The 21791-nt window shown below is 65.1% G+C and overlaps 2 protein-coding genes across 3 annotated transcripts in view; both read right to left on the reverse strand.

The window, feature by feature from the left end:
* The window catches only part of DHX16 (DEAH-box helicase 16), a 23757-nt gene extending 14014 nt beyond the window's left edge, over nucleotides 1-9743 (reverse strand). Inside the window, exons 1-9 of one of the 2 annotated variants that reach the window (XM_066986663.1) lie at nucleotides 9498-9743; nucleotides 8723-8946; nucleotides 7229-7382; nucleotides 6122-6178; nucleotides 5778-6032; nucleotides 4078-4302; nucleotides 2355-2543; nucleotides 1259-1369; nucleotides 701-816 (exon numbers count right to left, since the gene is read on the reverse strand). In XM_066986663.1, the coding sequence (XP_066842764.1) occupies nucleotides 701-816; nucleotides 1259-1369; nucleotides 2355-2543; nucleotides 4078-4302; nucleotides 5778-6032; nucleotides 6122-6178; nucleotides 7229-7382; nucleotides 8723-8946; nucleotides 9498-9719 (1553 nt within the window). In that variant the 5' untranslated portion in view covers nucleotides 9720-9743. Of the gene's footprint in view, nucleotides 1-700; nucleotides 817-1258; nucleotides 1370-2354; nucleotides 2544-4077; nucleotides 4303-5777; nucleotides 6033-6121; nucleotides 6179-7228; nucleotides 7383-8722; nucleotides 8959-9497 lie in introns of both variants that reach the window. The other variant, XM_066986662.1, reaches the window with a different exon arrangement.
* Nucleotides 9744-9955: 212 nt separating this feature from the next.
* On the reverse strand, nucleotides 9956-15405 carry PPP1R18 (protein phosphatase 1 regulatory subunit 18). Its single transcript, XM_066986679.1, has 3 exons — nucleotides 13816-15405; nucleotides 11763-11967; nucleotides 9956-11016 (listed from the first exon to the last, which is right to left on the reverse strand). Exons 1-3 carry the CDS (start codon nucleotides 14602-14604, stop codon nucleotides 10997-10999), a joined length of 1014 nt encoding a protein of 337 aa, XP_066842780.1. The 5' UTR covers nucleotides 14605-15405; the 3' UTR covers nucleotides 9956-10996.
* Nucleotides 15406-21791: the final 6386 nt, after the last annotated feature.

Below are 21791 nucleotides of genomic sequence, written 5' to 3' on the forward strand. Positions count from 1 at the left end.
TTGGGGGACGTGGGGACACGGGGGGACACGGGGGGGTATGGAGACATGGGGGGACATGGGGACATAGGGGGACACGGGGACATGGGGGGACACGGGGACACGGGAGGACATGGGGATGGGGATGGGGATAGACATAGGGACAGACATGGGGACATGGGGACACGGGGACATAGGGGGACACGGGGGGATACGGGGACATGGGGACACGGGGACATGGGGACACGGGGGGGGTACGGGGACACGGAGGGATACAGGGGGACACAGGGACATTGGGGGACAAGAGGACATTGGGGGAGATGGGGACACGGGGGGACATAGGGATGTTGGGGGACACAGGGACACGGGGGGACACGGGGGGACATGACGGGGACAGGGTGACCGCACCAAGGCCAAGAGGGGACAGCGAGGGGACAGCAATCAGACGAAGGACGAGGCCAGCGCACCCTTACGTCCCCAAACCCGCGCCCCCGGTGTCCCCGGTGTCCCCAAAGCCCCTTCTACCCAAGTGCCACCAACCCCCCAACGTCCCCCCCGCCACCACCCTGCTGCCTCTCCCCCGACACCCCCACACCCACATCAACCCCGACGCCCCCTTCAGTCCCCCCAGCGTCCCCGGTGTCCCCTCGCGTCCCCGGTGTCCCCTCGCGTCCCCCAATGTCCCCCGGTGTCCCCCGATGTCCGCCGGTGTCCCCAAGGCCACCTGTAGGAGCCGAGGTCGGGCTCGGTGAGGAACTCCCGCAGCAGCATCCCGTCCGTCATGTACTTGAGCACCGTCCGCTCCGACGTGCAGTCCTCGAAGCGGATGCTGTACCCCACCTGGGGACGGGGACGCGTCACCCGGGGGTCCCCGACGTCCCCTCACCCCCCCCCCAGCGTCCCCCACGGTGCCCCTTCGGTCGTTCGGGGTCCCCAAATGCCCCCCGGGGGACCCTAAAAAAGGGGACGGGTCCCCCGGAGCGGGTCGCGGCCCTGGGGTCTTCAGGATTGGGGGCGCGTCCCCGAGGTCCCCGAGGACAAGGACGTGTCCCCGAGGTCCCCCCGGGGGGTCCCCAAAACGGGGGACACGTGTCCCCAGGGTCCTTAAGGTGTGGGACGCGTGTCCCTTTAGACGGGGACACGACCCCAAAATCCCCCCCTGGGGCCACCCAAGCCGCCCCTTGGGGCGCCCTGTGTCCCCGTGTCCCCCCCCCACCCCCCGATGTCCCCACGTGTCCCCAAGTGTCCCCAAGTGTCCCCAGGCGTCCCCCCCCCGCCTCACCTCGTTGCCCAGCTTGGTGCCCATCTCGACGGCGACCCGGGCGGCCACGCTCATGGCGGCCACGCGCCGCGGCTGCGTGATCCCGATCTTCAGCCCCTGCCGCGTGTAGCCCTGGGGGGGGGGGGACACCGGGATGGGGGGGGGGGTTGGGGACAGCTCGGGGGGGTCCCCCTGCCCCCTACCGCCCCCCCAGCTCCTTCCTATTGCCCCCCCCCCCATGCCCCCTTATTTGCCCCCCAGCTCCCCTATCCCCCCAGCGTCCCCTATAAACTCCCAGCGCCCTATTGCCCCCCCCAGCCCCATTATTCGCCCCCCACCTCCCTTATCTGCCCCCCAACCCCTTTATCTACCCCTCTAATTTCCTCCCTATTGCCCCCAAACCCCATTATTTACCCCCTACCCCTTTATCTGCCCCTCTAATTTCCTCTCTACTACCCCCAACGCCCCAAAACCCCCACATTTACCCCCCCAGCACCCCCCAACCCCTTTATCTACCCCTCCAACTTCCTCCCTGTTGCCCCCAATGTCCCCAAATACCCTAATTTACCCCCCCACCTCCCTTATCTATCCCCCAACCCCTTTATCTACCCTTCTAATTTCCTCCCTATTGCCCCCGATGCCCCAAAACCCCCTCATTTACCCCATCACCCCCCAACCCCTTTATCTACCCCTCTTATTTCATCCCTATTGCCCCTGATGCCCCAAAACCCCCTCATTTACCCCCCCATCACCCCCCAACCCCTTTATCTACCCCTCTAATTTCCTCCCTATTGCCCCCGATGCCCCCAAACCCCCTCATTTTCCCCCACATCACCCCCCAATCCCTTTATCTACCCCTCTAATTTCTTCCTTATTGCCCCCGACGCCCCCAAACCCCCTCATTTACCCCCCCAGCACCCACCCGATGCCCCCCAACCCCTTTATCTACCCCTCCAACTTCCTCCCTGTTGCCCCCAATGCCCCAAAATCCTCTAATCTACCCCCCTACCCCTTTATCTACCCCTCTAATTTCCTCCCTATTGCCCCCGATGCCCCCAAACCCCCTCATTTCCCCCCCATCACCCCCCCGACGCCCCCCCAAGCCCGTCGCCCTCACCTCCTCGTGCAGGTACTGGGGGATCTGGGTGGTTTTCCCCGAGCCCGTCTCGCCCTCGATGACCAGGATCTGGTGGCGGGCGACGGCGGCCACCAGCTCGTCGCGGTAGGGGAAGATGGGGAGGCTGCGGCGCACCTCCTGCGCCGACTGCCGACGCCGCTCCGCCTCCGGCACCGCCGCCGGCGCCTCCTGCGGCCCCGATGTCACCGACGGCCCCATGGACCCCTCCCCGTCATCGCCCCGGGTCACCTCCGAAGCCCCTTTGTACCCTTTGCCACCCCAAATCACCTCTTGCCACCTAAATCCCCTCTTTTCCACCCCAAATCCCCTCTTGGCCAACCCAAATCCCCTCTTGGCCACCCCAAATCCCCTCTTGGCCACCCCAAATCCCCTCTTGGCCACCCCAAATCCCTTCTTTTCCAGCCCAAATCCCCTCTTGGCCAACCCAAATCCCCTCTTAGCCACCCCAAATCCACTCGTGGCCACCCCAAATTTCCTCTTTGCTACCCCAAATTCCCTCTTTACTATCCCAAATCCACTCTTGGCCAACCCCAAACCCCTCCTAGCCAACCCCAAACCCCTCCTGGCCAACCCAAATCCCCTCTCGGCCACCCCAAATTCCCTCTTGACTGCCCCAAATCCCCTCTTTACTACCTCAAATCCACTCTCGGCCAACCCAAATTCCCTCTTGGCCAACCCAAATCCACTCTTGGCCAACCCAAATTCCCTCTTGGCTACTCCAAATCCCCGCTTTGCCACCCCTAGATCCCCTCCAGCACCCCAAATCCCCTATTTATGGCATCCAGGATCCCCAAAACTCTCCTCCGACACCCCAAATCCCCTCTTGGCCACCTAAATCCCCTCTTTTCCACCCCAAATCTCCTCTTGGCCAACCCAAATCGCCTCTTGGCCACCTAAATCCCTTCTTTTCCAGCCCAAATCCCCTTTTGGCCAACCCAAATCCCCTCTTAGCCACCCCAAATCCACTCGTGGCCACCCCAAATTTCCTCTTTGCTACCCCAAATTCCCTCTTTACTACCCCAAATCCCCTCTTGGCCAACCCAAATCCCCTCTTAGCCACCCCAAATCCACTCTTAGCCACCCCAAATTTCCTCTTGGCCAACCCAAATTCCCTCTTGGCCAACCCAAATCCACTCTTGGCTACCCCAAATCCCTGCTTCGCCACCCCTAGATCCCCTCCAGCACCACAAATCCCCTATTTATGGCATCCAGGATCCCCAAAACTCTTCTCCGACACCCCAAATCCCCTCTCGGCCACCTAATTCCCTTCTTTTCCACCCCAAATCCCCTCTTGGCCACCCCAAATCCCCTCTTCGCTACCCCTATTCCCCTCTTGTCCACCCCTAGATCCCCTCCAGCACCCCAAATCCCCTATTTATGGTCCCCAGCACCCCGAAAACCCCCTCCAGCACCCCAAATCCCCCCTGCATCACTCCCAGGTGCCTCCCAGTGCCCCTGGGACCCCCTCCAGCACCCCAAATCCCCCCTCCATCACTCCCAGATGACCCCCAGCACCCCTGGGACCCCCTCCAGCACCCCAAATCCCCCCTCCATCACTCCCAGATGACCCCCAGCACCCCTGGGACCCCCTCCAGCACCCCAAATCCCCCCTCCATCATTCCCAGGTGCCTCCCAGCACCCCGGGACCCCCTCCAGCACCCCAAATCCCCTCTCCATCACCCCAACCCCCCCCCAAGCCCACCTTGTCGGGCTCGGTGCCCTGCATCTGCACGGCACTGACGAACTGGATCATCTCGTCCTCCTCCAGCACGAAGTCGTAGTCGCGGGAGGGCTGGCGGCGGGCGGCGTCGCGCGCCCCGAACCGCAGGGCGGCCGCCCCCATGCGCTCCTCCTCCCAGCGCCGCTGCTCGTCCCGCGGGGCCAAGCGCTCCTCTTCCGTCCCCGGCTCCTCGCGTTCCGGGATTTTCTACGGGAAGGGGTAAAAAGTGAGAAAATGACCCAAAATCGGCGCAGCTGGGGCTTTGATGGGGGTGGAAGAGCAGCGAAAACGCCGCAGAAAAGGCGTGTTCCAGGGTTTTGCTATGGTGAAAGACATGAAAGCGACCCAAAACTCACGCATCCCATGGATTTTCTGCGCCAAGAGCCCCCAAACCACTCCAAAACCCAGTCATCCTACGGATCTCCTGTGCTGAAACCCTCAAACCACCCCAAACCCACTCATCCCATGCATTTTCTGTGCCAAGGGCCCCCAAACCACCCCCAAACCCACCCACCCCATGGATTTTCCGTGCTGAGAACCCCCGAACCACCCCAAAACCCACTCGCGCCACGGATTTTCTACGCCAAGAGCCCCAAAACCACCCTAAAACCCACCCGCCCCATGGATTTTCTGCACCGAGAGACCCCAAACTACCCCAAAACCTACACATCCCTTGGGTTTTCTGTGCCAAGAGACCCCAAACCATCCCAACACATACAAATCCCATGGATTTTCTGCGCCAAGAACCCCAAAACCACTTTGAAAGCTACTCATCCTGTCGATTTTTGATGCCGTGAGCCCCCAAACCACCCCAAGACCCACTCATCCCATGGATTTTTTGTGCCAAGAGCCCCCAAACCACCTTGAAACCCACATATCCCTTGGGTTTTCGTTGCTGAGAGCTCTAAAACCACCCCAAAACCCACTCACCCCATGGATTTTTTGTGCCAAGAGCCCCCAAACCACCTTGAAACCCACATATCCCTTGGGTTTTCGTTGCTGAGAGCTTTAAAACCACCCCAAAACCCACTCACCCCATGGATTTTTTGTGCCAAGAGCCCCCAAACCACCTTGAAACCCACATATCCCTTGGGTTTTCATTGCTGAGAGCCCCCAAACCACCCCAAAACCCACTCATCCCATGGATTTTCCGTGCCGAGAGCCCCCAAACCACCCCAAAACATACAAACCCCATAGACTTTACGCGCCAAGAACCCCCAAACCACCTTGAAGCCTACTCACCCCATGGATTTTCTTTGCCTAGAGCCCCCAGCCTACCTTGAAATCCACCCATCCACTCACCCCATGGATTTTCTGTGCCGAGAGCCCCCAAACCACCCCAAAACATACAAACCCCACGGATTTTCTTCGCCTAGAGCCCCCAACCTACCTCGAAATCCCCTCACCCCATGGATTTTCTGCGCCGAGAGCCCCCAAACCACCCCAATAACCACTCATCCCATGGATTTTCCATGCCAAGGGCCCCCAAACCACCCCAAAACCCACTCACCCCATGGATTTTCTGTGCCGAGAGCCCCCAAACCACCCCAATAACCACTCATCCCATGGATTTTCTGTGCCGAGAGCCCCCAAACCACCCCAAAACCCACCCACCCCATGGATTTTCCGTGCTGAGAACCCCCAAAACCCCCCAAAACCCCCCCAAACCCCCTTCTTCCCACCTTCCCCCGCGTCTCCTCGGGCATGTAGTAGCGGTTGCTCTTCTCCAGCTTCTCCTTCTCGCCTGCCCGCTTGTACTCGCGCGCCAGGTCCCGCACGCGCCGCTTGTACTCGAGCTCGCGCCGCTCGGCGCCCGTCAGCGTCTCCTCCCCGAAGAGATATTCCTCGTCGGCGATCTCCGCCTCCAGCTCCTCGAGTTTATCCCGCTCCCTCTTGGCCAAATATTCCCGGCGGGATTTCTTCCGCAGCTCGGGGACCTGGGGACGAGCGGGGAAGGGGTTTGCGGGGTGGTAGGGTTCCTGGGGGGGGACACACGTCCCCTCGACAGGGAGTTTCGGGGGCTCACCATGGTTTTTTGGTCTTCTTCGGCGACTTTGAGGCGTTTCTGAGCTTCTTCGTAAGCCTGGGGAGGAGAGGGAAAGGGAGGGAGAAGGGGATCAAGGGGACGGATTTGGTTAAGGAGAGAAAAAAACCCTAATAAGACCCAAAAAACGTCAGGTCGCACACCCAGGGACCCCAAATCTTAAGCGGGAGGTGGGTGAGAGCCCCCAGTCCAAAGAAGAGACCCTAAAATCCCAACCAGGACCCCCAGTCCCAACCAGAGACCCCCAAAATCCCATCCAAAAACACCCAGTTCCAACCACAGACACTCGAAATCCCACCCAGGAGCCCCAAAATCCCATCCACAAGCCCCAAAATCCCATCCAGGAGCCCCAGTGTCAACCAGAAACACCCAAAAACCCATCCAGGAGCCCCCAAATCCCATCCAGGAGTCCCAGTCTCAAGCAGAGACCCCCAAAATCCTATCCAGGAGCCCCCAAATCCCATCCAGGAGCCCCCAAATGCCATCCAGGAGCCCTAATCCCAACCAGAGACCCCCCCAAATCCCATCCGAGACCCCCAAAATCCCATCCCGGAGTCCCAGTCTCAACGAGAAGCACCCAAAATCCCATCCAGGAGGCCCAAAATCCCATCCAGGAGCCCCAATCCCAACCAGAGACCCCCAAAATCCGAACCAGAGACCCCCAAAACCCCATCCAGGACCCCTAGTCCCAAGCAGAGGCCCCCAAAATCCCATCCAAGAGCCCCAGAATCCCATCCAGGAGCCCCGATCCCAACCAGCGACCCCCAAATCCCACCCAAGGACCCCAAACCCACTCCAACGACCCCCCAACTCCCCCCAGACGCCCCAAATCCCACCCAAGGACCCCAAACCTACTCCAGTGACCCCCAAATCCCACCCAAGGACCCCAAAGGCCACCCAAGGACCCCAAAGGCCACCTAAGGACCCCAAAACTCACCCCGAAAACCCCCAGAAGCTCATCGGGACGCCCCCGCGACTCCCCCAAACCCCCCTAAAGGAACCAAAACCCACCCCAGGGACTCCACAACCCACACGGGGGACCCCAAAACGCCCCCCTGACCCCATAAGGACCCCTCCCGGGGGGGGCACCTTGGCGTCGGGGCGGGCGAGGACGTGGCGGGTGCGGTCGCGGTCGCGGCGGCGGAGGCGCTCGGCGAAGGCGTCCCGTTCCTCCAGGTCCCGCAGGCGCTCGCGCTCCGACGCTTCCCATTCCGCCTCCGGCTCCTCGGGGGGTTCCGGAGCCCTGTAAAAGGGGGGACCCCAAAAGTTTCGGAGGGTCCCGGATCAAAGGGAGGACCCCGAAAGGGTTAGGAAGAGAGGGAGACGTCCGTGGGTTTTGGACGGGGTGAGAAACCCTAAAAGGTGGGGAGGAAAGGAGCCGAAAAGGTAAAGGGGAGCCTAAAAGTTTAAGGGGACCCCAAAAGCTCAGGGGAATCCTAAAAGTTCAAGGGTGACCCCAAAAGTTTAAGGGGGACCCCAAAAGTTTAAGGGGACCCTAAAAGTTTAAGGGGACCTCAAAAGTTCAAGGAGACCCTAAAAGTTCACGGGGGACCCCAAAACTTTAAGGGATCACCAAAAGTTTAAGGGGATCCTAAGAGTTTAAGGGGATCCTAAGAGTTTAAGGGGACCCCAAAAGGCTGGAAGGGGACTTGACATTGGAAGGGGGACCCCAAAGAGCCCCCAATAACTGGGGGGGACCCCAATAACCTGGGGGAAAACCGATAACTGGGGGGGATCCCAAACACTGGAGGGACCCCAACAGCCATGGGGGACCCCAATAACCATGAAAGGACCCCAATAACCAGGGGAAACCCCAATAACTGGGGGGACCCCAATAACCTGGGAGGGGCCCCAATTAATGGGGGGGACCCCAATTAATGAGATCAGCCCTCATAAACAAGGGGGGGACCCCAATAATGGGGTCAGACCCAATAACTGGGGGGACCTCAATAACTTGGGGGGGACCCCAATAACCAGGGGGGGTCTAATTAATGGGGGGGGACCCCAATTAATGGGGTCAGACCCCAATAACCTAGAGGGGCCCAATTAATGGGGGGGGCCCCGATAGCCATGGGGGGACCCCAATAATGGGGTCAGATCCCAATAACAGGGGGGGGAGGACCCCAATTAATAGGCTCAGACCCCGATAACGGGGGTGGGCATCAATTAATGTGGATCAGACCCCAAAAACTGGGGGGACCCCAATAGCAGGGGGGGACCCCAAAACCAAGGGGGGACCCCCAATAATGGGGTCAGATCCCAATAACGGGGGGGGGAGGACCCCAATTAATAGGGTCAGACCCCAATAACTGGGGTGGGCATCAATTAATGGGGGTCAGACCCCAATAACCGGGGGGACCCCAATAACAGGGGGGGGACCCCAAAGCCAAGGGGGGGACCCCCAATAATGGGGTCAGATCCCAATAACGGGGGGGGGGAGGACCCCAATTAATAGGGTCAGACCCCAATAACGGGGGTGGGCGTCAATTAATGGGGGTCAGACCCCAATAACCGGGGGGACCCCAATAATGGGGGGGGACCCCAATAACCGGGGGGACCCCCCAAAAACCGGGGGCTACTCACGGGGCCGGCGGCGGGGGCGAGGGGCTGCTGGAGGCCTCGGGGGACTCGGAGCGGCGGCGCCGGAGGTGGTGGCGGCGGCGGCGGCGGGCGGCGGCCATGTCGGGGGCGGGGCCGGGCCCGGGCCCCGCCTCCTCGTCGCTCTCCACCAATCGGTAGCCTTGGCTGCGCCGCTGCAGCTCCAGCGCCGCCCGCTCGGCCGCGCGGCCGGGGGGCTCCCGGGGGGGCTCCCGGGGGACCTGGGGGGGGGGGAAAGCGTCAGGGAACGGCCCCTGGGCGAGGCCACGCCCCCTTGGTGAGGCCACGCCCCCTGGGCGAGGCCACGCCCCCCTGGGTGAGGCCACGCCCCCTAAACGTGGCCACGCCCCCCCCCCCAATAACCACCCCCAGCATTGGTTGTCCCCCTCTGCCTCGGCGCTGCTCTGGCCCGCAAGCCCCGCCCACTCTCAAAGAGGCCACGCCCCCCTCGTGTGAAGCCCCGCCCACCACCCTACAGGCCACGCCCACCTCCCCATAAGCCCCGCCCCCAGCCCCATAGCCCCTCCCACTCCCTCAAGCCCCGCCCACTCCCTCAAGCCCCGCCCACTCCGCAAGCCCCGCCCACTCCGCAAGCCCCGCCCACCCAAGCCCCTCCCCCACCCCACCACCCCCTCCCTCCTCTTCCTCCCCCAAGCCCCGCCCCCGCTTCCTCCTTCCCAAACCACGCCCCCCCCGCCGAGGCCCCGCCCACCGGAAGCCCCTCCCGCTTTAAGCCCCGCCCCCCGGAAGCCCCGCCCACCTTCCCCCAGAGCTCCCTGGCGAAGGCCCGCACGCGCGGCTCCTCCACCCGCAGCGCCTCGGTGTCGCGCAGCCGCTCCAGCAGCTCCTCGGCGCTGCGGCTCCGCCGGGCCAGCGCCACCAGGAAGGCGGGGACGTGGCGGCCGCTGAGCCCCAGCAGCTCCTGCAGCTCCCCGGACACCCAGCGCTCCAGCGCCGCCTGCCCGCCCCCCGCCGCCGCCATCACGAGAGGCCGCCGCAGGCTGCGCATGCGCCGCCCCCCTCCCCCGCCCCTTTCGCGGCGCCGCGCGCACGCGCGGCGCTCTCCGCCGCTACCGTAATACCTCGTGTAGGCGCGCAAAGCTGCTCGACCGTAAAAACCGAGCGCCCCCCCCCCCCCCCCCCCGCTGTAAATCCGACCCCCCCCGTACCGTAAAGACCGACCCCAACCCCCGCCGTGTCACCCCCCGACTCGTCACGGCCACCATCGTCTCTTTTTTATTGTCGTTTTTCAGGGTACAGGACCGCAGGCTGCGTTGCTACGGCGACAGGGATATGCCATGGCTTCGTTGCCATAGCAACAGGACTAGGCCGCAGGCTGCATCTCCATAGTAACAGGACCAGGCCTTGGGCTTGGTTTCCATAGCAACAGAACCAGGCCGCAGGCTTCGTTTCCATGGCAACATCACCAGGCCTCTGGCTTCGTTTCCATAGCAACAGGACCAGGCCGCAGGCTTGGTTTCCATAGCAACAGAACCAGGCCGCAGGCTTCGTTTCCATGGCAACATCACCAGGCCTCTGGCTTCGTTTCCATAGCAACAGGACCAGGCCGCAGGCTTGGTTTCCACGGTGACAACACCAGGCCTCAGGCTTCATTTCCATGGCAACAACACCAGGCCCCAGGCTTCGTTTCCATAGCAACAAGACCAGGCCGCAGGCTGCGGCCTACCCCTGCCGGCCATTTTGTGCCCCCTCACCCTCCTCTTCCTCGCTCCCCCCCCCCATCGTCCCCTCTCCCCCCCCCCCCCCAAACCGCATCATGAAGCCCCCCCAGCCCCCCCCAAATAAACCAGGAAGCCCCGCCTCCCTCCGTGGCCCCGCCTACAAAAAAAGGCCCCGCCCACAAGCCCCCCCCCCCCCCCATTACCCCCCCCCTCCATTAATACTGCTTGGCTTTGGCCCCAGTTGGCCCAGTCACAAACTGGGCCTGGCCCAGTTCCTAACTGGGCCACCTCCGGCTGACCCAATACTGACAAATCCCCCCCCCCAGCTATAAAAAGCCCTTAATTAGGTTAAAAACCTCGTTAAGGAAAATCCCCCCCCTCCCCACCCCCCCCCACCCCCGATGCTGCTAATTTAAAAAAAAGCTATAAAAAAAGGGGGGGGGGGGGGGAGCTGGCAGCCCCCCCCCCCCAGCCACGTCTTGGGGTCGGGGTCCGTGCGTCCTGCCCCGCTGTGTGGGGGGGGGTCCTGCCCCGTTAGGGGGGGTCCCACCGGCGAGACCCCCCCCCAGGGCTGGGGTTACCGCCGGCAGGACTCGTCTGGAGGGGGGGGGGGGGGGGGGAACAGGGGTGAGCGCCTCAGAAACCCCCCGGGACTCCCCCTCAAATCCCTCCAGGGACACTGAGACACCCCCCCCCCCCCCCCCAGGGCACCCCAATACCTCCCTGGGCCCCCCCCAGCTCTCCCAGAGGACGCTGGGCCCCCCAAAATCCCTCAGGGCACCCCAGGACCCCCCCAAAAAAAGCCCCCAGGGGACCCTGACCCCCCCCAAAGGACCCTAACCCCCCCCCAAGGGACCCTAACCCCCCCCCAAGGGACCCTAAACCCCCCTAGGGGTCCCTAAACCCCCCCCAGCGGACCCTAAACCCCCCCCAGCGGATCCTAAACCCTCCCAGGACCCTTCTGCCCCCCCAGGGGACCCTGAAACCCCCCCAAAAACCCCTCAGGACCCCCTCTGAGAACCCTGAGACCTCCCCCAAACCCCCCTAGGGACCCCCAGCCCCCCCCAGCCCCCCCAACCCCCCCCCTAGGGACCCCCAGCCCCCCCCCAACCCCCCCTCAAAACCCCCTAAGGACCCCAAGCCCCCTAAAAACCCCCCTCAAACCCCCCTAGGGACCCCCAGCCCCCCCAAACCCCCCCTCCAAACCCCCCCAGGGACCTCCAGCCCCCCCCAGCCCCCCCCCCCAAACCCCCTATGGACCCCCAGCCCCCCCAACCCCCCCCCAGAGACCCCCAGCCCCCCCCAAAACCCCCCCCAGGGACCCCCCCCCAGCACCCACTCACCCACAAGCAGGGCGCGGGCCCGCAGCCCCCCCGGCAGCCCCCGTGCCAGGGGGGGGTCGTCTTCGTCCTCCTCTTCCTCGGGGGGCCCGGGGGGGGCCGGGGGGGGCGAGGGCTCCTCGGGGGGGCCCCAGGCCGCCAGCAGAGCCCCCTCGGAGGGGTAGCAGAAGGTGCGCTCCAGCTCCCGCTCGCTGAACCAGATCTTCAGCTGGGGGGGGACACGGGGGGGTTGGGGACGTTTTGGGGACATTTGGGGATGTTTTGGGGATGTTTTGGGGGTTTGGGACGTTTTGGGGACATTTTGGGACGTTTTGGGGACGTTTTGGGGACGTTTGGGGGACGTTTGGGGGACGTTTGGGGGGGTGGGACGTTTTGGGGATGTTTGGGGACGTTTTGGGGACGTTTTGGGGGGTTTGGGGACGTTTGGGGGACATTTTTGGGACGTTTTGGGACATTTTGGGGACATGTTGGGACATTTTGGGACATTTTGGGACACCATGAAGACCCCATGGGGATGGGGATGGCATGGGAGAGGGACCCGGGGGGGTCAGCATGGGGTTGGGGACGGTTTGGGGACATTTGGGACGTTTTTGGGACATTTGGGGACGTTTTTGGGACGTTTTGGGGTCGTTTTGGGGGTTTGGGGATGTTTTGGGGACATTTTGGGGCGTTTGGGGACGTTTGGGGGACGTTTGGGGGACGTTTGGGGGACATTTTGGGGACGTTTTGGGGTTTTGGGGGCACCCAGAAGACCCCATGGGGATGGGGATGCCGTGGGACAGGGACCGGGGGGGGGGTCAGCAGGGGGTTGGGGACGTTTTGGGGACATTTTTGGGATGTTTTGGGGGACATTTTGGGACATTTTGGGGTTTTGGGGACACCCAGAAGACCCCACAGGGATGGGGATGCTCCGGGGACAGGGGGTGGCTTGGGGACATCGTGGGGACGTGGATGCCACGGGGGTGGGGACACCACGGGGGCGGGGACACCCTAAAAACGGGGTCACCGTGGGGTTGGGGACACCGCGGGGACAGGGACACCGCGGGGACCAACAGTGACGTGCCCCCCCCCCATAAGGATTCCCATGGCAATTAATCCCCTCCCGGCTTAATCGCAATTAACGGGAGGCTATTAACGAGCGGGGGGGTGGGGGTGGGGGGGGTCACGCGGCCCTATAGGGAGCGGGGGATGGGAAGCGGAAGGGGGAGGGGGGCAGGGGACCCCCGTGTCCCTGCCCTGCCACCACCGCAACCGCTTCCTTCCCCCCCCCCCCCCCACCCCGTGTGGGTTCCTGTTTTTGGGGTGCCCCAAAGGATTCTGGGTAATGGGGGGGAGTGAGGGGGGGGCCAACCGCCAGCCCCCGCTGCCCCCCCCCACCCCCCAAAAAAATTGGGGGACCGGAGAGGGGGTACAGGGCGGCGAGGATGGGGACAGAGATGGGGACACGGGGGTGTCAGGGAGGGGACAGGGACAAGGGGGGGCGTGGCATGGGATGGGGACAAGGGGGGGGGCGGGGGGGGACATGGGGGGGTCCAGGAAGGGATGGGGACAAGGATGGGGACGGGGGGGTGGGCAAAAGGGGACAAAGATGGGGACGGGGATGGGGGAACCGGCAAGGGACGGGGATGGGGACAGCGGCCACTGAGGGGACGGGGACGAAGGGGACAAGGATGGGGACGGGAAGGTCCAGGAGGGGACAGGGACCAGGGACGGGGGGGGGGGCGTCCAGGAGATGGGGGGGCTCGGGGACATGGGACGGGCTTGGGGACATGGGATGGGGACACGGGATGGGGTTGGGGACACGGGACAGGGTTGGGGACATGGGATGGGGACACGGGATGGGGTTGGGGACACGGGATGGGGACACGGGACGGGGATGGGGACAGGGACAGGGACATGGGGATGGGGTTGGGGACATGGGGATGGGGACACGGAGGAGGACCTCAGGGGACATCGGGGGGGGCACAAAAGGCACCACGAGGGGACCCGGGATGGCTCGGGGGGACACGGGGGGACACGGGGCGGGGGACACGGGGGGGGGACGCGGGGACCCTACCTTCTTGCGGTGGGGGTCGTTCTTGGCCAGGCAGGAGCGGGGCAGGGCCAGGTAGCCGCCGATGACCTGGATCTCCTCGGCCGTGGGGTACCGCTTCTTGGGGGGCCCCGGGGGGGCGGCGGGGGGCGCGGGAGGCGCGGCAGGAGCCGGGGACCCCCCCTCGGCGGTCCCCCCGCGCCGGGGCCGCACTGTGATGGTGTTGCCGCTGCGGCGTTGAAGGGCCGGGTGGGCCGGCGGCGGGGGGCCGGGCTCGCGGCGGGGAGCCCCTCGCATGGCCGCCGGCCCGCTGGGCCCCCCCGGCGTTGGGCCCTCCCCGGCGCCGCCCTCCGCACGCCCCTGCGCGGGCGTCACGGCCGACGGGGGCGTCACGGCCACCGGGGGTGTCGCCGATGGGGGTGAGGGCGTCATGGCTGCCGTTGAGGGCGTCATGGCCGCCGTTGAGGGCGTCATGGCCGCCGTAGGCCTCGCGGCCGCCGTTGAGGGTGTCGTGGACGTTGTCGAGGGCGTCATGGCTGTCGTTGAGGGTGTCATGGACACTGAAGGTGTCGTGGACGTTGAGGATGTCATGGACGTCGTTGAGGGCGTCATGGCCGCTGTTGAGGGCGTCATGGCCGCCGTAGGCCTCGTGGCTGCCGTTGAGGGCGTTATGGACGTTGTTGAGGGCGTCATGGCCACCGTTGAGGGCGTCGTGGCCGTTGAAGGTGTCACGGCCGTTGAGGACGTCACGGCCACCGTTGAGGGCGTCACGGCCGCCGTAGGCCTCACGGCCGTTGTTGAGGCTGTCGTCATGGCCGCCGTGGTGGCCCCCCCACCTCCCCTGCCCGTCCCCTGTCCCTCAGCTGTCCCCACACCCTCGTGGCCACCCGCCGTCCCCCCCCGGCCCTCGGCCACCTTCCAGGACCTCACCAGCCCCCTCACCGTCCCCTCGGCCGTCCCCAGCTCCTTGCTCGGGCCACCAGATGTCACGGGGCTGGTGGCCACCTCGGGGGGCTTGGGGACAGCCGCCTGATGGCCCTCGGCTGTCCCCTGTCCCTCGGCTGTCCCCAAGCCCTTCGTTGTCACCTGGCCCTCAGCTGTCCCCAAGCTGGTGGCCAACCCTTGGCCCTTGCCCACCCTACAGCCCTCGGATGTCCCCTGTCCCCCAACCGTCCCCTGTCCCTTCACCGAGCCCCACCCCCTGACTGTCCCCAAGCCCTTAAGTGTCCCCCGTGCCCCAGCTGTCCCCAACCCCTTGGTTGTCCCCTGTCCCTCCGCCGTCCCCGCGCTGGTGGCCACCCCTTCCCCCTTGCCCGTCCCGAGGGTCTCCACCGTCCCCTGTCCCTCAACTGTCCCCAAGCCCTCGCTTGTCCCCAAACCTTCAACTGTCCCCAAACCCTCAACTGTCCCCAAACCTTCAGCTGTCCCCCGTTTCTCGGTTGTCCCCCGTCCCTCAATTGTCCCCAAACCCTTGCTTGTCCCCAAACCCTCAACTGTCCCCTGTCCCTCAACTGTCCCCAACCCCTTTTTTGTCCCCAAACCCTCAATTGTCCCCCTTCCCTCACTTGCCCCCAACCCCTCAACTGTCCCCAACCCCTCCCTGGTCCCCCCGCCCTCGTTGTCCCCCACCCCCCCTCCCACCCCTTGTCCCCCTCCGACCCCCCGTCCCCCGGTCCCCTCTCCGTCCCCGTCCCCCCGCTCGGGGGAGCTCTCGGGGACCCCCTCGGTGCTGAGCGAGCGGCCGGGGGGCCGGGGGGCAAAGCGGCCGAGCAGGCGGCTGACGCGCCCCCCCGGGACCGCGGTGGCGGGGGTCTCCTCGCCGGCCCCGCACTTCTCCAAACCCTCGGCGCTCCGGCTCAGCCCCGGGGCCAACGCCGCCGCCGGGACCCCCCCTCCGGTCCCTCGGGACCCCCCCGGGCCCCCCGTTTTGGCCCGGCGCCGTTCCAGCAGCTCCCGTTTCCAGGGGGGGAGCTGCGCTGCCCGCTCCCGCTGCTCCCGCTCCCGGCGCCGTGCCGCCTCCTCCTCGCGCCGCCGCCTCTCCAGGAGCTGCAGCTTCCAGCCCGGCACCGCCATCGCTGCGGGGTCACCGGGGGTTGGGGTGAAGGGTTTGGGGTCACCGGGGGTTGGGGTGAAGGGTTTGGGGTCAACGGGGATTGGGGGTGGAGGATTTGGGGTCAACGGGGATTGGGGGTGGAGGATTTGGGGTCAACGGGGGTTGGGGGTGGAGGGTTTGGGGTCAACGGGGGTTGGGGGCGGAGGGTTTGGGGTCAACGGGGGTTGGGGTGAAGGGTTTGGGGTCAACGGGGGTTGGGGGTGAAGGGTTTGGGGTCAACGGGGATTGGGGGTGAAGGATTTGGGGTCAACGGAGGTTGGGGGTGGAGGATTTGGGGTCAACGGGGGTTGGGGGTGGAGGATTTGGGGTCAACAGGGGTTGGGGATGGAGGATTTGGGGTCAAAAGGGGTTGGGGTGGAGGATTTGGGGTCAACGGGGGTTGGGGGTGGAAGATTTGGGGTCAACGGGGATTGGGGGAGGAACGTTTGGGGTCAACAGGGATTGGGGGTGAAGGGTTTGGGGTCAACAAGAGTGGGGGTGAAGGGTTTGGGGTCTATGGGGGTTGGGGGTGAAAGGTTTGGGGTCAACAGGGGTTGGGGGTGAAGGGTTTGGGGTCAACAAGAGTGGGGGTGAAGGGTTTGGGGTCAACGGGGGTTGGGGTGAAGGGTTTGGGGTCATCAACGATTGGGATGAAGGTTTTGGGGTCATCAAGGTTTGGGATGAAGGTGTGGGAGATTATGGGGATGGAGGTTTTGGGGCTACCAAGGAAGGGGATGAAGGTTTTGGGGTCAACAAGAGTGAGGGTGAAGGGTTTGGGGTCATCAAGGGTGGGGGTGAAGGGTTTGGGGTCATCAGGGATGGGGAGGAAGGGTTTGGGGTCATTGAGGAAAGGGACGTAGGTTTTGGGGCTACCAAGGATGGTGGGACCACCAGGGATGGGGATGGTGGGGCCACCAAGGATTGGGACGGAGGTTTTGGGGTCACCAGGGATGGGGGTGAAGGTATTGGGACTTACGGGGGTGAAGGTTTTGGGGTCACCACGGGTGGGGGTGAAGGGTTTGGGGCCATCAAGGGTTGGGATGAAGGTTTTGGGGTCACCAAGGAAGGGGATGAAATTTTGGGGGCTACCAAGGATTAGGATGAAGGTTTTGGGGTCACCGGGGATGGGGGGCCACCAGGGATGGGGGTTTTGGGGCCACCAGGGATGGGGACAAGGGCCACGAGGATGGGGACAAGAGCCACCAGGAGGGGGACAAGGGCCACTATAACAGGGACAAGGGCCACCGGGATGAGGACGAGGGCCACCAGGACAGGACAAGGGCCACCAGGATGGGGACAGGGATGATGGAACCACCGGGGATGGGGACAAGGGCCACCAGGAGGGGACAGGGACCACCAAGATAGGGATGAGGGCCACCAGGATGGGGACAGGGACCACCAGGAAGGGACAAGGGCCACCAGGAGGGGACAAGGGCCACCAGGAGGGGGACAGGGACCACTATAACAGGGACAGAGGCCACCAGGAAGGGACAGGGGCCACCAGGATGGGGACGGGGACCACTATAACAGGGACAAGGGCCACCAGGATGGGGATGGAGGCCACCAGAATGGGACAGGGACCACCAGGAGGGGACAGGGGCCACCAAGATAGGGATGAGGGCCACCAGGATGGGGACAGGGACCACCAGGAGGGGACAGGAACCACTATAACAGGGACAGTGACCACCAGGAGGGGACAGGGGCCACCAAGATAGGGATGAGGGCCACCAGGATGGGGACAGGGACCACCAGGAGGGGAAAAGGGCCACTATAACAGGGACAAGGGCCACCAGGATGGGGACAGGAACCACTGGGAGGGGACAGAGACCACTATAACAGGGACAAGGGCCACCAGGATGGGGACAGGGGCCACCAGGATGGGGACAGGGACAACTATATCAGGTACAAGGGCCACCAGGATGGGGCAAGGGCCACCAGGATGGGGATGGGGACCACTATAAGAAGGACAAAGGCCACCAGGATGGGACAAGGGCCACCAGGATGGGGACAGGGACCACTGTAACAGGGACAAGGGCCACCAGGAGGGGACGGGGGCCACCAGGATGGGGACGGGGGCCACCGTGGCCACCGGGATGGGGCCAGGGGCCACCAGGGCCACCAGGAGGGGACGGGGGCCACCAGGACGGGGCCGGGGGCCACCAACCCGGGACTCCCGCAGCCAAACCGGATGCTCGGCAGCGTGGCGGCACCCGGGGGGGGGGGGGGGACACAAAACTGGGGGGTGGGGGGGGGGACACTGTGACAACGGGACCCCCCCTCCCCTCCCCCCCTCTTCCCCTCCCCCCCCCCCCAAATTTTAGCCTGGGGGGGGGGTCCCCAAAACCCTCCCCCCCCCCCCCCTACATCCAGGGCGTGCCTTGGGAGGGGGGGGGGGGGGGCACCCTGAACGCCCCTCCTTTGTCGGGGAAAGCCGGGGAGGGGAAAAATTTGGGGACCCCCCCCCCTCCCCCCGGGACCCCCCCGGGACCCCCCCCCGCCCCCTGCCCCCCCCCGGCCCCCCCCCCCTGCCCCCCCCCCGCCCCGTAACTCACCGGCGGGGAGCGGCGGGACCCGGAGCTGCGGCGGCGGCTTGGGGGGGGGGGGGGGGGGGGGGGGATAAAAGCGGCTTTTCCCCCGAGGGGGGGGGACACAGGCGGCGCCCCCCCCCTTCGTTCCCCGCCCTTGGACGCGGGGGGGGGTTAAAAAAAAAAAAAAATTTAATTTTTATTTTTTTTTAAGGGGGGGGGGGGCGGGGTTTTAACGCCCAAAAAAATCCGCCCGGAACCCTGCGGGGGGGGGGGGGGAAGCATCCGGGGGGGGGCCGCGGGCATCCGGGGGGGAGGGGGGGGGCCGAGGGGGGGGGGTCCTGAGCCCAGCTGGGGACCCCCGACCCCTGCCCGCCCCCCCCCCCCCGGGATGGGTGGGGGGGGGTCCTTTGTGTGCGGGAGGAAAAGGGGAGGGGGGGGGAGGGGAAAAAAAAAAAAAAGGGGGGGGGGGGGGGGGCGATGGGGGGGGCGATGGGGGGAGGGGTTTTGGGGGGGGAGGGGTTTGGGGGGGTGGGGTTTGGGGGGAGGGGTTTGGGGGGGGGGGCGGGGTTTGTTGTTGTAGGGTCGCCCGCGCAGCGCCACCGTGGGGTCGTGGGGGGGTGGCGCAGGGCTAAGGGGGGGGGATTTGGGGTTTGTTCCCCCCCCGGACCCCCTCGGGACCCCCCCAAGACCCCCCCGACTCCCCAGGATCCTCCTTGACCCCCCAGGACCCTCCTTGACCCCCCAGGACCCTCCTTGACCCCCCGGGACCCTCCTAAACCCACCCAGGACCCCCCCTAAATCCCCCCAAACACCGTAGATCCCCCAAGACCCCCCCCCCCCCCCAGATCCCCCAATTCCCCCCCTGCCCCCCCCCAGACTCCCCTTAACCCCCCCCCCCCCAACACGCTTGGGACCCCCCCCAACCCCCCCCACCGATCCCAAGACCCCCCCCAAAAAATCCCAAGACCCCCCCAAATCCCAAGACCCCCCCCAAATCCTAAGCCCCCCCCCAAAAAATCCCAAGACCCCCCCCCCAAATCCCAATACCCCCCCCCAGATCCCTGGGACCCCCCCAAATCCCAAGACGCCCCCCCGAAAAAATCCCAAGCCTCCCCTCCCAGATCCCTGGGACCCCCCCCAAAAAAAATCCCAAGACCACCCCCAAATCCCAAGACCCCCCCCCAAAAAAAATCCCAAGACCCCCTCCCAGATCCCTGAGACCCCCCCCCAAAAAAAATCCCAAGACCACCCCAAATCCCAAGACCCCCCACCAAATATCCCAAGACGCCCCCCCCAAAAAAAATCCCAAGACCCCCCCCAAAAAATCCCAAGACCCCCCCCCAAAAAAATCCCAAGACCACCCCCAAATCCCAAGACCCCCCCCCCAAAAAAAATCCCAAGACCCCCCCCAAAAAATCCCAAGACCCCCAATCCCTGGGACCACCCCAAATCCCTGGGATCCCCCCAAATCCCAATCCCGCCCCAAATCCCAATCCCGCCCCCAAATCCCTGCCCCCCCCCGCCCCGTTAATCCTGCCCCCCCCCCCCCCCTTTAATCTCCGGCTTCCGGGCGTCGGGGCCCCGCCCGCGGTGACCAATTTTTTGGGGGGGGGGGACGGGGACGGGGCACGGGGCCAGGGGGACGGGGCCACCCCGCGTCCTCCGTCCCCACCCCAGCCCCAGGGGACCCCACCCTGGGCGCTGCCGGAGCCGCCCTGGCCCCAATCCGGGGGGGGGGGGGGGGGGGGCACGAGTCCGGGGGGGGGACACGGGGGCTGTCCCCAAAAGGGACACGGGCCCTTGGTGGCCTTGGGGTGACCCTAAAGGGAACTTGGGGTCCCCAGAGGGGACACGGGCACTTGGTGGCCCTGGGGTGGTCCTAAAGGGAATTTGGGGTCCCCAAAGGGGTCTTGGGTGCTTGGTGGCCCCCAGGTGGCCCCAAAAGGGACATGGGCATTTGGTGGCCCCCAGGTGGCCCCAAAAAGGACACGGGCACTTGGTGGCCTTGGGGTGGCCCTAAATGGAATTTGGGGTCCCCAAAGGGGTCTTGGGTGCTTGGTGGCCTTGAGGTGGCCCTAAAAGGGGCATGGGCATTTGGTGGCCCCCAGGTGGCCCCAAAAGGGACACGGGCACTTGGTGGCCTTGGGGTGGCCCTAAATGGAATTTGGGGTCCCCAAAGGGGTCTTGCTTGGTGGCCTTGAGGTGGTGGCCCCCAGGTGGCCCCAAAGGGGCCTTGGGTACTTGGTGGCCTTGGGGTGGCCCAAAAGGGCACTTGGGGTCCCCAAAGGGGTCTTGGGTGGTTGGTGGCCTTGGGGTGGCCCTAAAGGGCAATTGGTGGTCCCCAGGTGGCCCCAGAGGGGACACGGGCACTTGGTGGCCTTGGGGTGGCCCTAAAGGGAATTTGGGGTCCCCAAAGGGGTCTTGGGTGCTTGGTGGCCTTGAGGTGACCCTAAAGGGCAATTGGTGGTCCCCAGGTGGCCCCAAAGGGGACATGGGCACTTGGTGGCCTTGGGGTGGCCCTAAAGGGCACTTGGGGTCCCCAAAGGGGCCTTGGGTACTTGGTGGCCTTGGGGTGGCCCTAAAGGGCACTTGGGGTCCCCAAAGGGGTCTTGGGTGCTTGGTGGCCTTGGGGTGGCCCTAAAGGGCACTTGGGGTCCCCAAAGGGGTCTTGGGTGCTTGGTGGCCTTGGGGTGGCCCAAAAGGGCACTTGGGGTCCCCAAAGGGGTCTTAGGAACTTGGTAGCCCTGAGGTGGCCCCAAAGGGGTCTTGGGGTCCCCAGGTGGCCCCAAAGGGGTCTTGGGTGCTCGGTGGCCTTGGGGTGGCCCTAAAGGGCACTTGGGATCCCCAAAGGGGTCTTGGGTGCTTGGTGATCCCCAGGTGGCCCCAAAAGGGTCTTGGCCACTTGGTGGCCCTGAGATGTCCCCAACGGGGTCTTGGGCACTTGGTGACCTTGAGGTGGCCCCAAAGGGGTCTTGGGCATGTGGTGGCTCTGGGATGTCCCCAAAAGGCACCGGTGACCCCCAGGTGTCCCCAAAGGTGACATGGGCACCCAGTGACCCCAATGGGTCCCCAAAAGGGACATGGGCACTTGGTGACCCTGGGATGTCCCCAAAGGACACCAGTGACCCCAATGGGGACACGGGCACATGGTGGCCCTGGGATGTCCCCAAAAGGCACCGGTGACCCCCAGGTGTCCCCAAAGGTGCCACCTCCGGAGGGGGACACGGGCACAGGTGACCCCCGATACCACTGGGGGACGGGGGGGACACATCGGGGTCCCGGGGGGGACACGTCGGGGTCCCCGGTGTCCCCCGGGGGGGACAGGGGCGGCCGGGTGGCCCTGCCAAGCGGGTCAAGCCCGGTGACTCAGGTGTCCCCCG

Source organism: Anser cygnoides, chromosome 35 (genome assembly GCF_040182565.1).
Source record: "Anser cygnoides isolate HZ-2024a breed goose chromosome 35, Taihu_goose_T2T_genome, whole genome shotgun sequence".
Lineage (NCBI taxonomy): Eukaryota > Metazoa > Chordata > Aves > Anseriformes > Anatidae > Anser > Anser cygnoides.

Bases quoted from the DNA above. Each gene is read 5' to 3' on its own strand.
- PPP1R18 (XM_066986679.1), bottom strand. From the start codon at position 14,604: ATGACGACAGCCTCAACAACGGCCGTGAGGCCTACGGCGGCCGTGACG. The intron at 11,968-13,815 runs GTAGGGTCCCCG...GTCCCCCCCCAG, and splicing joins ACGACCCCCACCGCAAGAAG to CTGAAGATCTGGTTCAGCGA. The intron at 11,017-11,762 runs GTGAGTGGGTGC...CCCCCCCTCCAG, and splicing joins GGCCCGCGCCCTGCTTGTGG to ACGAGTCCTGCCGGCGGTAA.